The 21,564-nt window shown below is 37.7% G+C and overlaps 2 protein-coding genes across 2 annotated transcripts; one reads left to right on the top strand and one right to left on the bottom strand.

The window, feature by feature from the left end:
- Window positions 1-8,437: 8,437 nt before the first annotated feature.
- On the top strand, window positions 8,438-12,775 carry LOC113097621 (uncharacterized). The gene is made up of 3 exons (XM_026262889.1): window positions 8,438-8,561; window positions 9,856-10,253; window positions 11,189-12,775. The coding sequence occupies exons 2-3, from the start codon at window positions 9,856-9,858 to the stop codon at window positions 11,442-11,444; spliced, it is 654 nt and encodes a 217-aa protein (XP_026118674.1). The 5' UTR covers window positions 8,438-8,561; the 3' UTR covers window positions 11,445-12,775.
- A 312-nt stretch (window positions 12,776-13,087) lies between these two features.
- Window positions 13,088-21,427, bottom strand: LOC113097619 (phosphatidylinositol 4-kinase type 2-alpha). Its single transcript, XM_026262888.1, has 9 exons — window positions 21,008-21,427; window positions 16,831-17,031; window positions 16,467-16,598; window positions 15,583-15,736; window positions 15,402-15,463; window positions 15,206-15,305; window positions 14,900-15,033; window positions 14,724-14,783; window positions 13,088-13,725 (listed from the first exon to the last, which is right to left on the bottom strand). The coding sequence occupies exons 1-9, from the start codon at window positions 21,344-21,346 to the stop codon at window positions 13,564-13,566; spliced, it is 1,344 nt and encodes a 447-aa protein (XP_026118673.1). The 5' UTR covers window positions 21,347-21,427; the 3' UTR covers window positions 13,088-13,563.
- Window positions 21,428-21,564: the final 137 nt, after the last annotated feature.

Here is a 21,564-nt window from a genome sequence, read left to right as displayed (position 1 = left end):
TTTCCGCAATCCACTGGACTGGGGTGGGGAGCATGACGTATTTCGTGATAACGGTAACATACCATAAAAAATTAATATAAATTTAAATAAATAAATAAAAACATTTGGGAAACATTTTGTCCAAAATAACAATGGCTTTAGATTATAGATAAACCACGGTAACAACAGATTAACCATGGTTTTGCTACACCAACCATAGTTTAATCATGGTATTTGAAGTAAAACTGTGGTTATGGAAAAGGTAATCAAAAAGCAAAAAAACTTTTACTATAATAAAACAATGGTTAAGACAAAGACTATTTCAGACATAATCTCACAATGTGATGCACAATTTCATGAATTTCACTTCAGCGTTTGAGGGGGAAATCTAAATGACAAACGGTGATGAAAAACACATTAACTGAGTGAATAAAAGCTTTTACCTTTGCAGCATTGTCCAAAAAAAGATCTAAAAATAAATTGACATGATTACCTAACCCTGAAACATCCAAGATTTGCCACATAGTCACAAATAAAATTCATGTTTTTAATTGCCATTCAATTCTATTGAGTTCATATCACGGAGATGGCAGATACAAAGATCCACTAGATGAATGGGAGGAAGATTTTAATAGATCGTATACACACACACACACACACACACACACAGGTGTTAATCCTCTTCCCTTTTTTTTTTTTTTTTTTGCATGTTTGTCATTTTAATGTTTCGGATCAAACAAATTTAAAGGGTAAGTTCACCCAATAATCAAAATTATGTAATTAATGACTCACAGGTTCCAAACCCGTGAGACCTCCATTTATCTGCAGAACACAGTTTAAGATATTTTAGCATCGAAAATACATTTTGGTCCAAAAATAGCAAAAACTATGACTTTATTCATCATTGTCTTCTTTTCCGTGTCTGTTGTGAGAGAGTTCAAAACTTTTCAGTTTAGTGATATCCGGTTCGCGAACCAATCATTCGATGTAACCGGATCCTCTTGAACCAGTTCACCAAATCAAACTGAATCATTTAAAACGGTTCGCATCTCCATTAACTTTTTTTAATGTGGCTGACACTCCCTCTGGGTTCAAACAAACCAATATCCTGGAGTAATTCATTTACTCAAACAGTACACTGACTGAACTGCTGTGAAGAGAGAACTGAAGATGAACACCGAGCCGAGCCAGATAATGAACGAAAGATTGACTCGTTCACGAGTGAAGAACCGGTTGCATCGTTTTTTCGGATCACCAGTAGTTCTTTTTGACAGTTTGATTCAATAAACCGGTTGAAGAAAACGGTTCACCGGTTCTTTTGTGCTCGACGTAATGACGTCATTTGTGATGATTGCCCTTGATTCAAGCCTTCGGTTTACCCGCGCTCATAACATTAGCACAGAATCAGTTCAGAATCAATCACCAAAAGAATCAGTTCAGTTTAGACGCTCTGTGTGTCGGTCTGCTTCACGCTGAATCACACATGCGCAGTATCATCAGCTCCTCGGTTCACCAATCGGACGCGTCTGACAGAAACAGTTCTTGACTCGTGAACTGGAACATACACATACTTTCAATGGAGGGACTGAGAGATCTCGGACTAAATCTAAAATATCTTAAACTGTTCAGAAGATAAACGGAGGTCTTATGGGTTTGGAACGACATGAGGGTGAGTTATTAATGACATAATTATGATTATTGGGTGAACTAACCCTTTAAATATTAGCAAAAGATAACAACATGCTGTTTTTAAATTAAGGCTTTTATTATTAAGGGAAAACAAAATCCAAAACTATGTGGCCCTGTGTGAAGAAGTGTTTGCCACCTAAACCAAATAACTGGTTGGGCCACCCTTATAAGCAACAAGTGCAATCAGGCGTTTGCGACATCTTGCAACGAGTCTGTTACAGCGCTGTGGAGGAATTTTGGTCCACTAATCCATGAATTAGTAGTAATTCAGCCACATTGGAGGGTTTATCAAGCATAAAACACTTTTATGGTCATGCCACAGCATCTCAATAGGATTCAGGTCAGGACTTTGACTATAGGCCACTCCAAAGTCTTCATCTTGGTTTTTTTTTTCAGCCGTTCAGAGGTGGACTTGCTGGTGTGTTTTGGATCATTGTCATGTTGCAGAACACAAGTTAACATCAGCTTGAGGTCACGAACCGATGTCTGGACATTCTCCTTCAGGATTTTTTGGTAAACAGCAGAATTCATGTTTCCATTCATCACAGCAAGTCTTCCAGGTCCTGAAGCAGCAAAACAGCCCCAGACCATCACACTGCCACCACCATATTTTACTGTTGGTATAATGTTCTTTTTCTGAAATGTGTTACTTTTAAGCCAGATGTAATGGGACACACACCTTCCAAAAAGTTAAATTTTTGTCTCATCAGTCCACAGAGCATTTTCCCAAAAGTCTTGGGGATCATCAATATTTTCTGGCAAAAGTGAGACGAGCCTTTATGTTCTTCCTGCTCAGCAGTGGTCTTCGCTCAGCAGTGGTCTTCGTCTTGCCATGCAGACCATTTTTGCCCAGTCTCTTTCTTATGGTGGAGTCATGAACACTGAGGCAAGTGAGGCCAGCAGTTCTTTGGACGTTGTTGTGGGGTCTTTTGTGACCTCTTGTATAAGTTGTCGCTGTGCTATTGGGGTAATTTTGGTCAGCCGGTCACTCCTGGGAAGGTTCTCCACTGTTCCATGTTTTCTACATTTGTGAATGATGGCTCTCACTGAGTTTCGCTGGAGTCCCAAATCTTTAGAAATGGCTTTGTAACCTTGTTCAGAGTGATAGATCTCAATTGCTTTCTTTCTCATTTGTTTCTGAACTTCTTTGGATCTCGGTATGATGTCTAGCTTTGTGGTGTATTTTGCCAGTTCTCCAAAGAATCGAACTCAGTCAGGGATTTTTCTCTCAGAAGAAAAGACTTTATTTTAAGCAAAACAAAGCCGAGAGCTCGTTTCAAGGAGATCTCCCGAAATGCTAGGTTGCATCTCATTATATACCCTATACAGGGCGTTTCCAAATAGTCAAACTTTTCCTTAGGCTTGCAATTTTGATCCCTCCCTAGGGAGGAGAGGCCCCTACTTGTTTTTGTATAACGAAAGGCCCTTTCTGGCCATATGTTTCTCCTCAGTTCTGAACATTCCAGCACGTAAGCAACTTTCTATCCATTACCTATAGGATTATAATGGAAAAACAACTAGCAACAAATATGGCTTGATTCACATTGATTATTCTTGATTGATTAAAATCTTACTAATAAAAATCTTCCACATATTCTCCCCTTTGAGACTTAATAAGTCTCACATTTGATTATTCTTATCCAGAGTGCTACTCCATAATCCAGTCATATTAGTTACACTACCTAGTGACTAAATAAGTCACATTGTATTATCACCAGTGACTAGATTATGAAATTCCACTCTGAGGGATTACTGGACCAAACATCTCTCTCCTAATTTGACAAGGAGTGAGTAAAAGATCCAGTCTCCCTAACCCCTCTTTAATAGTAAACATTGTTAAAAGCATTAATGTGCAATTGGTTCAGCATTTGCCTGGTTATCACAGTTTTGTATAAAAGACATAAAAATACATACACATACAAATACAAATCACATCACACATTGAATATCACAAGATTATAAGAGTTGATCTTCAGCTTAGATACCTTATGTATCATTTTCCCATTATTTTGATATCTTTGAATTTAATTTGCTTAGCTGTGGCTTTGACTAGTGACCTCAATATAGGAAGTATACAGTAAAATAGTAAATATCCTGTCATTAATGCCATTCCTAAAAACTTTCCCTATTTAGTTATAAACTATGCTCCCCATGCTCCTAACTGTCTTACATTTTATTATCTTTTCCAACATTTTCTTTATCTACCATTCTTAGCCTTTTCAATTTGATCAGTTCTTCATTAAATGCTCCCTTCTATAAATACAGCATTTTCCCCAAACATAACACATACTTTTCCTTCTTCAATTCACAAATCTTGAGCTTTTCTATTTTGCTCCTTTCATTCTATTTGTTGCATCCAATTGCTCTATTTTCCCTTCAAATCTTCCTACATCCATTTTTCCCTTCTCATAACCTTCAAATTCTTCATCTACCATTACTTAACATCCTCTTTCCATTTTTTCTTATCTATTTGTTGGCTCATATCTGCACCCAAGTATTTTGATCTCAGTAGCAGTCCCATCACTCTCTCATTCCATCTTCACCAGGGAGACTCTTTGCGAGTCGTTGCAATGGTCTTTCCCTCGTTGGCAAGGGTGGGTCGTTACTAGCACGCCCTTCATCCCTCACTTCATGCTGTGTGGAGTTGTTGAAGCTGGTTGGCGTATTTTAAGGTTAGAGATGTGAACTTAGGTGTCACTCTGTAACCGTTTTTCTGATTCATGCAAGGCTCTCGAGATCATTTCTGCACCCTCACTGGTTCTCTTTGATGGAGCGAAGCATTCCTTGGTCTTACTGGAACTGCTGTCACCTGTAAATGGAAAACTTTTTTTTTTGGAGTTTTTTGTTAGTGTTATCAAGCATGCTTATTTGTTCATCTGCTAGTCGTCCTTCTTGGTGTGACCTGTGGAAATGTAATGTGGGTTGAGGGCTGTCTTGGCCCCTTTTTGAGTTTTCACAATTCCAGTGCTGTCTTTCTATATATATTTTTTTTTTAATTCCTTTCAATTTTATTCTCAGCAATTTGCTTATTTAGTTATCTCTTTGTTTTGAAAACTGAGTTCCACTATATCACTGGATAATTTATCTAGGTCTATCTTGCTCAGTAGCATAGGCCTTTTGACCTGGAAAACACTCAACCCACTTTATTTATTTTAACAGTCAGAAAGATAATATTTCATCCTTTTGACACAATCAGGTCCATCATGATATGCTGAAAAGAAAGTTAAATGTTGGGTAGACAGAGCAAGCTTGCTTTGCTCTGCTCTGCCTTCCCGTGTTATACGCTGCGCAGGTGTGTCACTGTTTTTCTTTCTGCCACAACAAAGACCTAGGTACTGACCAGGAAACTTAACCAAATACATCCATGGTCATTATTTTACTGGGCATAAGTTTGCCCTGTGGGCCCACATTCAAATTTGTATACAGCTGTTTGGGCAAATTGATTGAATTGCCTCAGTGTCTCGTCAGACACTCTCTTTCATGCCATACAACACCATCATTCATACTTTTTCACACACTTTCACTCCCCTTTTTTGCCAAAAACTTTTCTTTTCTTTCTTTCCTTCCTTTTTTCAAAATCTCCTAGATTAATTTGTTTAGAGTATTAGGCCTAGGCATTGGGCATTTGAGAGAGCCAATTATCATTTCTCAAATGTCATGTGTTTGTCTAATTTAAAGTTTAGTCAAATACTTTTTTGTTATTGCTCATGAGCAACTCTGAGAAGAGGATTGGAGATCTCTGTAAATCTAGGATCCATGGCCATCAACATTTCCATCTGGTTATCCCCAGTGATGACAGTATATGTGATTACATGATTTTGGATCTCTGGAATAATTTTTTATTCAATATTATTTTATTCAGTTTTACCTTAGAAAATTACCTTTAAACAAAATGGAGTGACCAATATTTCTATTTTCTCAACAATATATATTTTTTTCTATTGTTCATCAAGATACCCTTTTTCATTTATTTATTTATTCTCTTCTTTCCCAAAGCGCTCAGCCTTGTTGTCAAGTATTCAGTTATGCACTTTCCCCTAGTTGTTTAATGAAACTGTCTTACTATGCCAAATCCAGCTCCATGTTTATCTGATTGGTGAGTCAAGTACTCACTTCTGTCTGTCAAAGTTATTATTTTTCTTTAAGACATGAGGCTGGACTGGAACCTATTGAAAAGCAGATTGAGAGAGTTAGTTAAAACACAGAATTTAAGGAAGTGCTGTGAGACCAGTGAATAATCAAGATTAAAACATAGTAAATAAGATAATGAAATAAAATAATTAACATTTGAAACAGTCTCTATAGTGTTCATTGAATAAGCACGACCTGTGCACTGAAGGCATGGAAGTCCTTCTGGTGACATCATCTGCCTGGGCTGTTGTACTGGGTCGTCAGTCTGTGATGGCACTCAAAGACCTGATGTTGTGGTGTATGGTCTCCGTTGTTTTTCTGCTTCTTCTCAGTCTGGCTTCTGGTTGCTTTCTGAGAGTTTTGCATTTCATAATGTTCTTTTCACCCTCAGGAAAAGTCTCAAGTGAAAGATTCACCTTTTCCTGCTTTAATTCAGTCTTTCTCCTTGCTGAAAAGTGTTCTTCTCTTTCAGGAGGGGAGGGGAAAATCCATCAGCCCCTCCCTCTTCTTCTCTCTGCAGCTGTTTGCTGCTTTGCCATTTCTCGACAGACTCCAGTTCATTGCTTTCCTTTATCAAGGCACTTGTTCCAGAAGTCATCTGAAATGTGAACACTCAGAGACTGCATTAATCAAATGCACCTATGTAACTTCTGACCAAATTGTTTCTGAGCAGTCAGCTCTTTTTCTAATTTTCACTTTTCAACCTCTTCTTTCAGTGGTCCTTTAATAAAAACAAAATCATCTGGTTGAAAACAGCAGTTCTCTTATTCTTTGTTAGTTAAGCAAGTTCTTCATTGCAGGAAAATAGCAAGCATTTTTCTTCTTTGCAAAATGCAGAAACCAGCTACCTTTATTATCTAAGTATACTGCAATAAAATAAAATAAACCTTCCTTTTATAACAGCATGACATGCATATGGTAAAATAAAGACTTCAATCATAATTTTTCTTCTATATTTGAATACATGATTCAGAATGATCTGGTATTTGTGAATTAATGTTTCCTAACCAACATAAAATTATTCCTATTATTGTAAATCAAATAATTAAATTTAATTCTCTAAGCAACTAGTTCCCTTCCTATTGTAAAATGCCTATAGCTTTTGAATCCAATTGTCTATTAACTTGGTCACCCAATCTTGCTTTCATTCCACATTGCACAAGTTATTTCTTTTATTTTTTTACATTTACACAAGCCCAATCTCTGAAACTCTGTAATGGATTAACTTTCATACTGTGTCCCAGGGATAACAAGATAACATTTTTTAGATGTCTTCACATATTAGATACAAAGTTTTAAGCACGTGCATCTTTTAAATTCATCTATTAATAAAAGTTATTGAATAATAAATGCATATCTTATTTTAATTAATTTATTATTATTTCTATATTCCACCATATCTGCCATCTCTATATTAGTCCATTTCTTGGAACATTTGTATTTATTTTTCTCTAAAACAACCTTTATACAGTTAACTTTATTGTTTTAGGGCTCCTGCACATATCCTTTCTAGGTTGCCTCTGTGTTTTCACAGCTGGCTTATTTTCCTCATATATTTCTATCTGCCCTTCTAACTCTAGTTCTCCGGTTACCTCCACTGTTCCCTTGAGTATTGGGAACTCTCCTTGTACTGGCAACTGGGGGGGGGGGGGGACATTAAACTGTGACAAACATGCAAAAAAATAAGAAATCAGGAAGGAGGCCAGCACTTTTTCACACCACTGTATGTGTATATATATATATATATATGAAATGAATCAATATTTACTGCAGGGTCTCTATTTTATCTTTGGCATGTTGAGGACCATGGCTAAGGTTACAATTTCAAATCTGTTATTAATATACATACTATATATGTGCATGAGTGCTATAATAAACTGTGATCTTCCTTTAGTTCAGGATGTTTAGCTGTGAAACGTAAGATGTTTCTCATGTCTCTTTGTGGCTTTTAGGAAATCAATCAAGAGATTAGATATAGATCTAATCTGCTTCCATGAAGGAGAAAAGGAGGATGCAGTACTCTTACTATTTTTGCTAAATCAACACTGACCTATGTCTCCCTCTGTTGGCGGAAAAAAGAAGGACATCAAAAATTCGGTTTTATTTCTACATTACTTCTGCGGCAAATAAATAGTAGGCCTACTACTTAATTGGGTTTTCAATATTAATGTTGTCCTTCAGAAACCTGATGTTACATAAAAGAAAAGTAGAAGCTCAGAGTCAAATACCACCTCTAAAGAAATTATCAAAAATGTAAAAAAGAAATATATAAATAAATAACAGTGACATAGAAATCGTGCTCGATGCTTTTAAATAATCTTATAATCACTACACATTCCTAAATATCGATGCTTTTTAGATATATATTTATATTACTGTTAATTGTAAATGCCAGAATAACTGTAACCGAGTTTCGCTCTCTTTTTCTCGAGACAGTTTCACATATTGGCACGTGCGCGGCAGCACTGACGTAAATGAAGGATTACTTCAGACCACACGACCCCGCAGGAAGGAGAGATGTGATTGGCTGGACGCGGTTTGGAGGCGGGTTCAATCGTCCATTCCAATCGTCTCATTGGTCAGAGCGGTACAGTAGGTGACGAGTCTGAGCGTTAAACTTTACTGTCCGTCCGTTCCGCTCGCTTGACACAGACGGAGACTAACAGCCACGCTGTTTACTACAGCATTCTGCTGCTTTCTCTTAATATATCCCAAAGAGCTAAAATGCAAACGATTTAGAGACAATAGTTCACACAGACAAGGTGAGTATATTTTTACATAATTATGTTGTTAATGTCTTTTTAATGTGTTTTTCCTAAAGCGCACCTAAGCGGAACCGCATTCCCAACTAGAAATATGACTAAGGCGCAACGATTGTGCTTTGTCTTTGTGGTCCCACAAGTCGTCACTCTTAACCGAGCATTTATTCTTGAATATATGCGTTCACTCCTCTTGTTATGTGCTGTATTTAGAGTGAATGAATGTGAAATGATGTTTTCAGTGGTGTTTTTGCAGTGCCTCCTCGCGCGGCTGTCACCGCGGATGTTCGTGCGCTCGTGCGTCACTGTGCCGTCACGTGACTCATCGAGCTGCAAACTTAGCAGCCTTTGTGACAAATATATCATAATCAACGAAGCAAATGAGCCAGAGCAGTCAACGAAGTCCGGCCTACATTTATTTTTTTCTGAGAAATCTGAGAGATGAAACCAGAAAGCTGATTCAAACAATGTTTACTTTGTGCAATAATTGCTTAAGTAAACAGCATACTCATACTCATTTGATGGGGCTGCCAATTTGCATTTTAATCGCTGCGTAATGCATACTTTAAAAAGAATAGTATGCATTGCACACTGTAAAGTACACAGTGTTCTGTTCTTAACACAGCCATGGTTAGTTTAGTAGGGTAACTGCTGCTAGATATCAAAACTACATCATAACTTGACCTTTTCTACCCTGAAGACCATCCAAAATTGATCCATGCATTCTGACTTGATTATATATTTTCCATAGGAAAAATAAAACAAGTACTGCATCCCAAATGATGCACTATATGCACTATGTACATATGCACTATGTACTCAGCCATGTAGTGTATGATTTTTCTAAGGTTATTTTGTCATTAATAATCAGAGTCTGATAGCCCCTCCCCCTTCGTTGACATAATTACAGCTGCAACAGTTGAGTGCATGAATTGTCCAACATAAAATACACTGAAAACATGTAATCCTCTGAAAGCATTGAATTCTATTCAATTTTCTTCCTTTTTTTTTTGCTCTGGCAGCTAATTTTATTTTGATTGTGAATATGTAATACCTCTTGTTGTTGTGGCACTGAGAAAAAGAAAAGTCCTATATTCCACACTTCATTTAAAATTTACTTGTTTGAGTTTTCAGTGTGAACACACTACTCGCACTATGTGTACTACAAAACGCCATAGAATAGTGCATAAGTATGCGATTTGAGACGCACCTCTAGATTATAAAAATAGCTTGTCATCTTCTCAGAAGGGCTATAAATAGTGTATGACCCTTGTGACCTTCACCTCTTGTTGTGCAGATGGAGGACGTGGCCTCAGCCTCTGTTCTCGCAGGCCCGTCCCAGCCCACGTGTTCCCGCCCGCCGGGCTCCGTGCGCCGGAACCGTAAGTCCGGCACCGCCAACATCTTCCAGGGCGTGAACCTGCGGCAGCTCCGGCAGCTCTTCCAGGCGGCAGGAGACCCGGACGCCGAGCAGAGGGCACGGATGGTGTGGAGGAACCGAGGAGCGGCGGCTGGAGAGGACGGAGCGGACCGGGAGGAGGAGGACGAGGATAGAGCCATGGCGGAGGTGGAGACGGGTCTGGCCCAGGCGCTCGTGGGGCTCAGAGTCCGAGCGCGGAACCGAAGCGGCCTCAGGGTGGAGGCTCATAAAGACGGCACAGGAACACGATGGATGCGAGCGTTGGGTCATCACAGGTGAGATCGAGGGAGAAATGATTCTACAATAGCATTATTATCTACAAAATAAAGCCTGCTTTTGTAAACTGTCACTTTGTAAACTGTAACCAACATCATTGTAATATTTGCGTACAGAATTGCAGGCACATTCAATTTTATTAGCTTATTGAAATACAAATATGTGTTAAACTAAAATTGTGGATATAATTTTTTATTTTTTTTTTCAATGTCAAGGTCACATTATACCCAAAAATATAAAGATAAATTTGCATAAAGCGAATTAAGCTTGAATCCTTACCTGTCATGTAAAAGTATTTTTTTATATCAGTTTTTTGTGTGTATATGTATTGTATGTATATAAATAATTCTCCTTATTTGCAATGTAAAAAATTATACATTATAAAAAAGGCATTCTCATATGCAATTAAAAAAATTATAATATTAAAATATTTATACAAAATTGTGGTATTTACTGCTTGATTGCAATTGATCAAAATCATTACATTGTTTTTTTTTGTACAATTATTTTAATAAAAAAATTAATCATCTTCGAGATTGAGAATTATAAAAATGATTAGGTGAAAATCATGCACAAAAATATTTGTACAAAATTGTAAATAAATAAGCAATTTTTTATTCAAAACGTAAGTTTTTCCTTTAATTTTGGGGATGAAATGTGATTTGCATGTGCTTTTATAGAACTTACCCTAGTAGATTTACTAGTGTTTATTCAGATGCACCTGGCGTGTTGTGTGTGTGTTAATGGAAACACACTAATCTAAACAAAAATAGGTCACAAGCCTGCCACATTAAAGACCCTGTAAACAAACTAGAAAAGGCATGGGTCTCACCCACCCTCCTGTGAACATCAGATGTGCACGATACTGTAATTACATAGCATATAATGATTTACATAGAAAAAGTGCATTCATTATTATTTAATCCCCCATCAGAATCAACGAGGGCTCACTGGCACAAACCTCTGAGGTCCATACTGGAGATGAAGACAATAATGTCAATAATGATGATGATGCATCTGCTTTGGGAGCCTGTGGAGGGCAGAGCTCTTCTGAGGCTGGATCATGTGACCAAGCTGACTTCCTGCCCCCAGAGGAAGAGCCTCAGGGGCCCTCGGGTGGCCCCAGGTGGAGCTGGAACGCCGTTCAGGAGAAGGACCCGGAGCGATACCTGCACCGGATCCGACACTGACGCAGCGGAGCAGTGCATCCAGTCAGATTCCCATCTGAGAAACTCGCAGACACCCTAGATTTACTTGAAGCCACCTCCTCAATCAAACACTAGTCTTAATCAAGCAACAATCAACACTACAGCACCTGCAGTGGCCAGGAACGCACATTAACAATAATCCCACAGGATCACAGTCCTGCGAAATTTTAAAACACTGTTTACGGGTTTGTGCCATTCTCACATCCTCAGACCGGATGGTCTACACTACAGTCAAACACTATTATAGGATAGTTCACCCAGAAATTTCGGTTCTGTGTCATTTACTCATGCGTTACAAACCTCAAAACACCTTCATTCTTGTGCAGAGCAGAAAAAGATACTTATGCTGCTCTTTTCTGACAAATATGAGTGAACCGAGGCATTCAAAAGATGAACAATGAGATAATGTTTCTCTTTCATAAAGCAAATGACAACAAAACACATTGTCATAAGTTGCAATGCAATAAGGATACTTATCTATATCGGTAAAGTATTTATACTAAAAAACAAAACTAATTCCCATTAAATGCACTGCAAAAGTATTTATGATACCAAAAAAGTCAAATAATAATACATTTATTCACTTTTTGATAAAATATTTATACATAATGGTGCTATCTGTTTGCTGTCTGTATGTTGATAATATCATTGTATTACAGTATTTGTTTTACTATTATACAGTAAAAATATAGTATTTCAGTAATGAGAATTTGAGAATTATGAAATCTAAAAATATTGGGTAAAACTGTAAACATTCTTCCTTTTGATTTCAGGGTGAAAAATGATTGATTTAGTTGGATTCACCCAAGTAGATGTATTTCAGTGAATTAAAAATTTTAATTATTTCATACTGAAAAACCAGAAAATCATACAGGTTTGGAACTACACGTGGGTGAGCAAATGACACGTTTTGGGTAACCTTTTCCTTTAAATGCAGTGATTTCAGTCTGATTGAAGCTTCCAGAGCCCCTGTTCTAAGAAATGTACGGGCCAAAGTGTGCTGGGTTTGTATTATTTAATGATATGTGCTTGTATTTTATTTTTGAAACACTAGTTTCTCAGTAGTTCTCCTTTTTTACAGGAGCATTTTGCCTTCCAGTGGTGTTTAAATGGTTAATAACTAAAAATATAAAAGAATGTATGAGCATTAGCTTTTTACTGCAACACTGCAGTTCTCACCAATCCATTAGTGTTGTTTTCAATACAGATAGTTTGGTAAAATGTAAATGATAGTATTATGACCTGTAGAAGTATGCTGGACACTATTAGTGCTGATTATTTAATGTCTTCTGTCACTCAGACAGACATTTAGAAGCAATATGGAAGAAAATATGTAGCTGAATTCAGTAAACACTACATGCACAAAAGTTATTTTTATCCTCGTGATTAAGCTGGAACTTCCAAACAAACTGTTTTTGAAATAAAACTCAAGTCTGTTTATTTTATTCAGTACTTTATGGTTATAGTTTTAGCATCTCTCATTAAATACATTACATACAATTTATACAAATTATACAGTTCATTTTCACGTTTTAAGGTCAGTTTTGTTGACACCTGTGAAAACATAGTTTGAAAAAAATGGCAACATCTTAAATTTTCAAATTAAATCGAACAACGAACAAAAGAACGATGACACTGTGAGAATGGAACGTTCGGTGTTTCTGCACGCGCTCAGTTGAGCGCCAAAGTGACTCCGCCTCCAAGTAACGAACGCCTAACAGGTGAGCGTTAAAAAAGTAGAAAAATATCATACTAATGGACAAAAAGCAGGAGAAAAATTGTGACTTTTCAACGACTGTGAGAACAACGAAACTAACACAAAAGTGAGGCAAGAACCCCCTGACCAGAATACGCTTATGAATGATATATTTGAGCAGTTCCAGAGCCGTGAAGCATCGAGGTTTCACTACAGCAGAAAGTTTCTCCTTCATCGTCTTACTGACTCGACATGCAGGTCACTCTGAACGCGGCTATGTGTGTTCATAACAGTCAACAAGGCAATGCTTCCTTCAGAATTATATGTTCTGCATCAGTTATGCCTTCTCGTCTGTTCCCCAAATCCCAGTGAAAAACGCAACTTAAATCGGGCTGTGCTCGCGCATCAACACCAGGTGAAGAAAGGTCTTCTGCTCTGGAAGCTCTGTGTGTAGGACTCGCTGTCGGCTCGCTGCGGCGCTCGCGCGGTCTCCACGGTCACCGGCGGCATCTGCACCAGCTGCAGCGGGGTCTGACCCTCCATCAGCGCCTGAGTCAGGTTCAGGATCTACAGCAACACAGGACAAGAAAGAGAGAGTTGAACGATGCCAAACCAAAGGGGGGTTTCATTCAACTTCCCTGCTCATGCTGGTCTCTTTTCTCTTCAATGTGGACATGTCTTAAGGTAACGTCTCAGAAAGAGATGTCTAGAATCAGAGCTGCTCTAGGAATTTATTCAGAGTCAAGCAGCTTTGAGAAACGAGTTTCAAACGACGCACATTGTTGCAAATCAGGCTGAAGAGTTTTTTTCCCCCAGTTGTTAACCATATTAAAGTTCACATGAACCCTTTCCCTTTTGAAAACCTATGAGGACATTTTCAATGTTTACATGATATATTGTGGCCAAATAATAAGGCTGAGTGATAGCATTTAGTCAACATTTTTAATCCCAGTATTTTCCCCATATCATTCCACGTTTGTTAGACCTAAAAAATAAAAAATAAACCAACCCTGTGATTATGGAAACTCCATAGAGAAACCAATCCAGCACCCCATTTATATATAATATTATTATATTTTTTTTTTTTTGCCAGTGTTTGTTTTATGCTTTAAAACGATCAATATCAAAATTCTGCAAAATATAATTTTTACAACAGAATAAGATTATGCACATCAGAACTTATTGTATATTGTATGCATTAAACATGGACAAAAATATCTCACTTTCATTATATTCTTTAATTATCATTTAGAAAAGTTAAATTTACTTTACAATTGTAATATACTGTCACAATTTCAAGTTAAACCTAACTTATTTTGTCATGAAGACCTTCAAGGTTTAGTGTGAAGCTTTTCACAAATGAAAATGAAATGCTCATGAGCACCTCTGAAGATTTAGGCTTAATATATAAAAAAAAAAAATATCAAAGCTTTATTATCGGCATTTACAGATGTATTTTTTTGGTGAATATCAATATTGCATAGCCCAATCTTATAAAATATTGTAATATTCTAATGCAGATTATTAATTTTAGTATCTTTAAACATAAGTGATTAATGACTCACCTGCCCCCTCATTACTGAGATCTGCTTCTTGAACTGTCCTCGGTCAAAACCCGGGTCTTTCTGTCAGTGTTAACATAAATATTATTAATTCAATACCAAGCATTAATTTCATGGAATATAAATCAAACAAACTGGTGAATACCCAGCTGAACCTCAAGGTGATCTCTGTGACTCACCTTAAAGAGCTCATATAGATCTTCCTCAAGGTCTTTGATGAAGTTGGGGTCAGATAATTTGGGCAGAACTAATTCTCGGATCTCTTGGGAAAACGCAACTTTAGCCTGAGGCAGCCAAGCCCAGTAAAACGGGTCTACAATACATACAATCAAGAAAAAGATTGAACCGACTACTTCAAATGAAAAAAAAACACCTCAAAATAAATGATACTGCAATGGTGATATATGAATTGTCGTCAAGAATATAACCATGTGATTGGCCAGTAGCTGGTCATGTGTTTGTGAGGTGAATGGTGATTGGCTTACAGGCTCTCCATGAATCCGGATGTTTGAGAGGGAAGGCCAGTCCATTGTCAATGGCTGCCAGTTTAATGATGGGGTCCTTCACAACCACCCAATCACTGTCCTGCACAAGAAAGGCATTCGATAAACATATCAATAAAAACACAAACTGGGACAGAATGTCTCCCAAAAAGATCTAAATGCACATCTTGTCACTCACCCTGTTGCTTGACGTGTCCATCGGACAGTCATATTTGATGAGCCAGTTGTCATTTCCTCGATCTACAGATCCATACAACAAGTTATAGATGTTAAAATAAAGACAGTATATAGTTAATATATATATACAGTGTTTTTGGCTGTTTCGTTTGACCTTAATTCTGCAGGTTTCCGTGAGTTACCTGTGTTTCTGATGATGTAATCCAGCACCACCAGCCTCTCAAACTGTAGCAGCAGTTGACGATTAGTGTTTTCTGGTAAAGGCTCTGCCTCGAACCGTCGGAGCCAGAAATCGGCATCTTTATATCCCTCTACGAAGAGCTGGAATGAGCCCACCTATAAACAACCAAAGTAAACCGATTCACAAACCTACACGGCCAATAGAAACGAGTTCCCAAACCTACACGGCCAATAGAAACGAGTTCCCAAACCTACACGGCCAATAGAAACGAGTTCACAAACCTACACGGCCAATAGAAACGAGTTCCCAAACCTACATGGACAATAAATGTTTATAAACATGCAAAACTAATTTTTCAGCAGCTTTCATTTGGAAATTTGGCACATTACAAACCTCGATTCGAAGCAAAAAATTATGTTTGTAAAGGTACAAAAATATTTTATTAGTAAATAAACTACTTGAATGGTGAGATCAAATTAGCCATGAATGTAAAATGCGAAACTTGGATTGGATACGAGTAAATAAAAGAAAGCTTATATTGCTAAAAGGTATTAATGGGAAATTAACAGGATTTTTACTTCTCAAACCATACCATTGTGCTCTATAGAGTTCCTAAACCCAGGGTTATTATGATAACTAAAACAAAAATCATTAACAAAATAAAATAAACGTTAAACATAAATTTATTTTAAAATTAAAATTACATGCATTTACATTGAAATGAACTGGGAAAATATTCAAATTAAAAACGAATTAAAATTATACTTTAAATTTAAAATTGCATCTCAATGATACTAAAATAACACTATAAAAAGGTGAGTTCGGTAACATCTAAAATGTCTCTTCTTCCTCCAGGCAGACAGGTGGCGCTGTCATAAACCTTACCTTGGGTGGCAGGCCAATCCGGTGGAAACGTTGGCCCACCTTGGGCACTTTTTCTAGCGCTAACCTCTTTCCTCGAGACTTCACTCGGTCGATGGCACTGTAATTAAACGTCTCGCTTGCTAAATACACCACCTGAGAGAAAGAGAGCACAGAGAAGGCTTCATATAGCACATGTCAGTCCACAGTCACTGTTCAGCTCATATGTTCAGCTGTGTGGTTGACTAGTTTGTTTTGGTGCATGCCAGCAACAGGAAATGAAAGAGGCTGACTAACAAACACCAAACTATCAGGAGCATTTCTACTTTCACACGTCCTCAGTCACCTCGGTTTTGGTTTTGCACAAGTGTGGGTGTCGCTCTCATACCTTTGTGCGCGGCACGATGTTGAGATCTAGTTTCTGGTCCACCAAACTGGCACCGGCCTCTGACAGATAGCCCTGATTCAGGACCAGACAGTCCCGGCCGAAACAGCATGGACAGCAGAGCTTCTGCAGCCATTTGGTCCATTTGGGGTTCAGCTGGCCATACGGTTCCTCATTCTTTGGTTTGAAGACGCCAATGGTCTTCTGTTTTGAGATTAGAGAGAGAGAAAGAGATTTCAGGTCAGCTTTTTCTGAAGCGACATGTGCGGTTCACATCTTACGTGTAAAGCACCACAGTCTGCTCAAACTGAGACTTTCACAAGTTGCTCTGACAGTAAAACTAAATTTTTCCTATGAGCAAATCAAATAAAAAATGCTACTCTACACTTTACATCTCACATATTAGACTACAGTCACATTTATAACCAGGGATATTAAAGTCATTAAACTTAAAACTATAAAAAAAAATACTAGTTTCATTAACCAAGATAAAATATTACAATTATTTTAAACTTAATTTCAGCTTGTTTTTAAGGCAAAATTTATGTTTACATTTACTTTAACATGAAATACTAAACTAACTAAAACGCAGAATAAATCAAAACTATTCTGCATAATTAAAAACAAAAAACAAAGAAATGCACAAAATTGCTAAAAGTAAAAAAAAAAAGAAAAAAAGAACAAATTCAAAATATTCATTAAAACTTCAAACTTTCAATGATGAAATCTCTATGATACTTATGCCAATCTACAACATTCAGTAATCATAGATGCTTTCCAGAACCTTTAGACACATCATTTTGGCTAGAGTTTAATGCAATTTCATTAAAACAATCAAAGAATGCAGTAAAAAAAAAAAAATCATCCAATATGGGAAATGTCAGTTTTCTTTCGGGGTAAAACAACATTTTCAACATTGATAATAATCAGAAATGTTTCTTGAGCAGCAAATCAGCATATTAGTTTGATTTCTGAAGAATCGTGACACTGAAGACTGGAGGAATGATGATGAACATTCAGATTTGATCACAGGAATAAATTATTTTTTACTATACGTTCACACAGAAAAAAGTTATTTGAAATTGTAATAATATTTCACAATATTACTGATTTTATTTTCAATCAAATAAATGCAGCTTTACTGAGCATAAGAGACTTCTTTTAAAAAACATTTTTAAATCTTACCGATGTGTACAAGTGTCACACATTTAATCTTATTCGTCAAATTTAGTGATTTCCCAACTAAAAGTGACCTTTAGCAAAGACATCAGGTGTGTTCGACATCGGCTGCGGCTGGATGCAACCGATCGGCGAGAGTAGCCGCGTGCAGGTGGGAGGAGCTGCGAATGGAGATATGAAGCAGGACACGTCGTGGCTCCCGTAGTTTGGTGCAATTACGTCAGTCATGGCAGATCACGTCGCGTTTGCTTACTTGATCGCGTTTAAGATGTGTGTATAAGTGGTGTTTTGGAAAGTTGTCTTCCAAAACAAGATAACATATTGGATATATACTTACCTATAGCAGTATGACATGGGTGTTTCTGCTAATACAAAATGATAAAAGTAACCTATAAAAAATTCCCTGGTGGGTATGTGTTTTTTTTTTTAAGAAGGTTTCAGCAACAAGATTTACAGTACCCTCCTGCTGAGCTCTTTTTAACATTTTAAACATAACACCACTGATTTTCAAATACAGAAAAGCACAATTCTGTTGGATTTATATTGTGATTTCGACCAACTATTTGAAAGTGAACAGAATGTTGTCAAGTTGTTAAGTTGAGGTTAAAGCAAGTTGTTAGCAGTTTGCTAAAGACATGCAGGTGAAGTATAAACGGCAAAATAAACTAGAGAATATGAAGAAAACAAACAAATGGAGGAACATCATGTATTATGTATCATTTATATAGGAGCATACATTTATGACCACATTAGATTGTATGCTTTTAAGATTAACGTTTTAGTTATTAAAAATGCTCATTTGAATAGGTTATGCTGCTGATTACTGTAAAAGGTCTGTATAAAAAAGAAAGTCATGCAAAATAAACACACAAACTTTATATTAACAATAAATACAGTAAAACAATATTTAATAAATATGATTTATAAGATGAAGACGACATAAAAACGTATTGAACTGTTTTAAAAGTCCATATGAGAATTTCTGAAACTGAAGTCAACTTGCAATAAACTTGAAACGCACTTCATCGGTGTCATCAGTGAATCCAGCCAATCGTGGATCAGTTGTGTCGTCATCAGAACCTGTGCAGCCGCTCTTCAGAAGCTGCGCTGGCTGAGTTCTCCGGCTACTCTCGAATCGCTCTCGTGGTACTTTGACGGCACACGTCACAGTCACGTGGCGTCAGCGCTGTATCAAGTCGGACAAAATTTCTAACCGGCATGCACTGCTTCAAGTCAGCCGACGATCGGTTTGCGCAGAGCTGCGTGAAGTCGAACAAGCCTTTCATCTGGCCTCCGTGACTCATGTGTGATTTGATTTTACCAGCGCATCACCTGACCATACACGTGGTCATGTGTCTTGTGACTCGTGAGTGAGCAGATGAAGCTTGCCACATGTTCACTGCTGAGAGACAACACCAGGCCTGCACCGCTGGAGATCACAACACCAAACTGATACCACATCAACTCAGTTCTGCCCCCTGCAGGCTGGAGCATGAAGCATCACTCACTCAGCTCTCATCTGACTAACTAAACTAATCAGCCTGACTACTAATCAGGTCCTAAACATAAAAAAAACTTCTTGAATGAAAAATGGGTTTGCTTGCAGTTAGGAATAATGTCTTTTGGTCACTTCTGGTCACCTCACAGCCTATTTTCTTTGTAATTTTTTAATTAAAAACTCAATCCGTGACCCCTCCGTGACCCCCCCCTCATATATATATATATATATATATATATATATATATATATTAGTGCTGGGAAAAAATTAATCGCATCTAAAATAAAAGTTCGTGTTTGCATAATATATATGTGTGTACGGTGTATAATTATTTTGTATATATAAATACACACATATGCATGTATATATTTAATATTTTTTATATATAAATGATTTATATTTATATATAATATAAATTATGTATAAATTTATATACATGCAAAAAAAATTAAATTAATACATGCATATGTGTGTATTTATATACAAAATAATTATACACGTTCACACACATATATTATGCAAATAACATAATAACAACACACCGTGCTTTACTACATTAAATAAAAACCAACAAAGATCAATACATGCGTTACGGTATTTTAAAATGTAATCAACAATAATAAAACTGTTCATTATTAGTTAATTTTATCTGAAATCCATTAAATAAATTTAAAAGATACAGCTTTGATTTTACTAATGTATTAGTAAATGTTGAAATGATCATTTACAGAGACGAATAAATGCTTTTCATTGTTAGCTCATGACATTAACTAATCGAATTGACTTAAGTTTCCAAATGAAACTGTATTGTAAAGTTGCCAAAAATAAGAACTCGTTCCTAATCAAGCTAAACTTTGACTTTTATGAGAGCCGTTATCGGTGTTAAGGTCTCATATAAAAGACGTGGTGCATATCTGCTGGGTATTTGAGTGTGTAATGATATGAGCTCTATCGCCGCATGATAATAGAGGGTAGTTTCACTAAAGAGAGCTTCAACGAGAAAGTGCCGGATAGCTTTTTTTGTTTATCGATCAAACAGATGATGGCTGCCTAACCAGACATTGTGAGGCCTCAATGCTATCTAGGATGATAGATCTAGATTTTGAACTACAAGCACGATGAAGCTGTCCAGTGCAATGACACAGCAAAGTGACAATTACCTTAATTTAACCTAGTTTTAACCACGCATTTGTCAGGTTTGATAAATAATGATTGCACAGCTGGGGCCTGGAACAAGAGTGCAATAGAAATGCAAAATAATTAACCAAAAAGTTTCCAAAACACAATTAAGTTTCACATTCATATTACAAAAACACATAAAAGTGCCTGTAGATGAAGAAACACACAGTAATCCAGATTAAACTATACAGAAACAGATGTCTGGTGACTCCAGGCCTGAGCTGATGACACAGCTGTTACTCTGACTGTCCAGCTCTGTGTGAAGCTGTGGATGCACAGAAACTGATGTAACGCGTCACAGATCGAGATGTGATGACCTCTCACCCCTGTTGAGTCTTTGACGAAGTAGCTCCCGCTGGAGCCCTGGTAGATGCGCTCGGGGTAGATGCCCTCCTCGATGGCCCGCTCCGCCTTCCGGATGATCTCCCTGAACTCCGGATCCTCCGGGAACTCGTTCCTGTGCGGGTCGCGGGGTGAAGCGCCTCGGTCTCGGTCCAGGAGCGGCTGTCGCTCGCGGCTGCGTCCGGGACTCCCGGCCGGGAGACGCACCACGGAGCCCGGCGTGCCTCCAAATCCGCCTCGGGGACTGGTCGGCTCCGCGGGACCGTAGCTAAAATTGTTAGAATCGCGAACCGGAGAGACCAGCGGGCTCGTCTCGTCCATCGCGGAGAAGAGACAGAGGATGAGAGCGGGGAAAGGGGAAATTACGCAGGACAACAGTGTGTTTGTTGCCGCAATGAAATTATGCGGTTCTGCGTAACGGATTGCCAACAAACAAGTCACATGAAAATTATCTTCCGGAAAAGGCGGGGCTCTTGCGTCATCGCGATGCCGCTGGCCAATCAGCGCTTCAGAATTCCCTTGTTTCCATATGCACACGC

This window comes from Carassius auratus, unplaced genomic scaffold (genome assembly GCF_003368295.1).
Source record: "Carassius auratus strain Wakin unplaced genomic scaffold, ASM336829v1 scaf_tig00216334, whole genome shotgun sequence".
NCBI classification, from domain to species: Eukaryota; Metazoa; Chordata; class Actinopteri; order Cypriniformes; family Cyprinidae; genus Carassius; species Carassius auratus.
The sequence above is the reverse complement of the archived record's forward strand: the minus strand, read 5'-3'. Positions and strand labels throughout refer to the sequence as shown.

Bases quoted from the DNA above. Each gene is read 5' to 3' on its own strand.
- LOC113097621 (XM_026262889.1), top strand. From the start codon at position 9,856: ATGGAGGACGTGGCCTCAGCCTCTGTTCTCGCAGGCCCGTCCCAGCCC. The intron at 10,254-11,188 runs GTGAGATCGAGG...ATCCCCCATCAG, and splicing joins CGAGCGTTGGGTCATCACAG to AATCAACGAGGGCTCACTGG.
- LOC113097619 (XM_026262888.1), bottom strand. From the start codon at position 21,346: ATGGACGAGACGAGCCCGCTGGTCTCTCCGGTTCGCGATTCTAACAAT. The intron at 15,737-16,466 runs GTAAGGTTTATG...GGTTGTTTATAG, and splicing joins GGATTGGCCTGCCACCCAAG to GTGGGCTCATTCCAGCTCTT. The intron at 15,306-15,401 runs GTGAGTGACAAG...TTTCTTGTGCAG, and splicing joins TGGACACGTCAAGCAACAGG to GACAGTGATTGGGTGGTTGT.